The following is a 1,559-nucleotide window of genomic DNA, read 5'->3' as shown; positions in this document are numbered from 1 at the left end:
TAGGTTAAGTTTTATTTAATATTTTATTTTTATTATTTTTGTATTTGTATTCTTTTTTATATATTTATTTTATATTTTATATTATATTCATTTTTTGTATATTTTTTTCATTTTTCATTTTTATTTTTCTTAATACACCTTTAGTTTATAAGTTTAGGTTAAGTTTTATTTAATATTTTATTTTTATTATTTTGTATTCTTTTTTATATATTCATTTTTATAATTTAAATTATATATTCATTTTTACTATATTTTTAAGTAATTGAACAAGTTTATTAGTTGTAAGTTTTTTAATAATTAAAAATACATAAGAAATAAAATATGTTTTAATATAATATTTTCTATCTTATTTAATACCAAAAAAATTATCATACAAACATAAAAAAATTCAATTAAATTAAAAATAATACAAGTATAAAAAAAAAAAACATAATCATAAAAAAAAACATAAAATTACATTAAAAATTACATTAAAAATACCTTTAAAATTACATTACATACATTCAACGCAAAAACGACAGAAGCAAAACAACATAAGTAAAACAACATAAGCAAAAAAAATACAATATACGCAAAAAACAACATAAGCTAATGCAATTGTTCGTAACTAGCGACGGATCGGCATACCGGGCACACAACCGTAAGCATAGTGTACGGACGCGGGGGGCCTTGGCACTTTAGGGCACACGTGTAGCAATACACGTGCCCGCAACTGGACGCCCCGAACGTGTCTAACACAATTTCGCCGCAGCACACTATGCACTCAAGTTTTTCGTCGTGCCCGATATGCCGACGTTGGCAGTCCGTCCTGTTGCACCTGCCGGCCTTGTAGTCCCCGCAGATGATGGAATTCTGCAGGGTGCGTCCAACTTCGTAGCGTAATTTCGCTGACGTCAATCCGGTGGCCTCGTAACGAGCCTGCTCCACACTCGTTACATGCAAGAATCTGCATTGCGCGTTTGTGCACTTCTTATTTTGGTAATTGAAACAATACCTGTAAGGGTGCACAAACGCACAATAACTATTCGAGCAGGCTCCTCGCTGGAAGTCGCGGCAGAGCTGTTGTTTTTGAGCTAAAAACATAAAAATACATATTATATATCATTTTATTACAGATTAAATTATTTTTCTAAATTGTATTATAAATTCTATTATAATACATACCTGGTTCTCCAAAATATGCCATTTTTACTATAAGTTTTCTTCGTTGTCAAAACTTTCTTCAAAAAGAGCTCCTGCACCAACGGATGTGAGACTGAGAGTGAGGCATGGTCACATCGTCGTCGTCGTCATCGTCGTCGTCGTCGTTGTCGTCGTTCTCATCAATAAACAAAGAAAATAGACGCCGGGCCAACGAAAACGAAACGTGATACAAAAGATTCCAGACGCCAAAGATTTTTGTCGCATAGGCGTGTAGAAAGAATCGTTCATATCTAACGAAGGCATCTTGAAACGATTACTAGAAAAGCATGAACGACACTTGACCAAGAGAAAAACGCAAAAGATTTTTACAACGTTTGAAGCCCATACAAACGCAAAAGATTTTTTGACCACACGGG

General features: G+C 32.8%; 1 protein-coding gene across 1 annotated transcript; it reads right to left on the bottom strand.

Moving 5' to 3' along the window:
- Positions 1-588: 588 nt before the first annotated feature.
- Positions 589-1,186, bottom strand: LOC139112651 (zinc finger CCCH domain-containing protein 10-like). Its single transcript, XM_070673731.1, has 2 exons — positions 1,165-1,186; positions 589-1,073 (listed from the first exon to the last, which is right to left on the bottom strand). Exons 1-2 carry the CDS (start codon positions 1,184-1,186, stop codon positions 589-591), a joined length of 507 nt encoding a protein of 168 aa, XP_070529832.1.
- Between the last annotated feature and the right edge of the window lie 373 nt (positions 1,187-1,559).

This window comes from Cardiocondyla obscurior, unplaced genomic scaffold, assembly GCF_019399895.1.
Source record: "Cardiocondyla obscurior isolate alpha-2009 unplaced genomic scaffold, Cobs3.1 scaffold33_214576_698314, whole genome shotgun sequence".
Lineage (NCBI taxonomy): Eukaryota > Metazoa > Arthropoda > Insecta > Hymenoptera > Formicidae > Cardiocondyla > Cardiocondyla obscurior.
The sequence above is the reverse complement of the archived record's forward strand: the minus strand, read 5'-3'. Positions and strand labels throughout refer to the sequence as shown.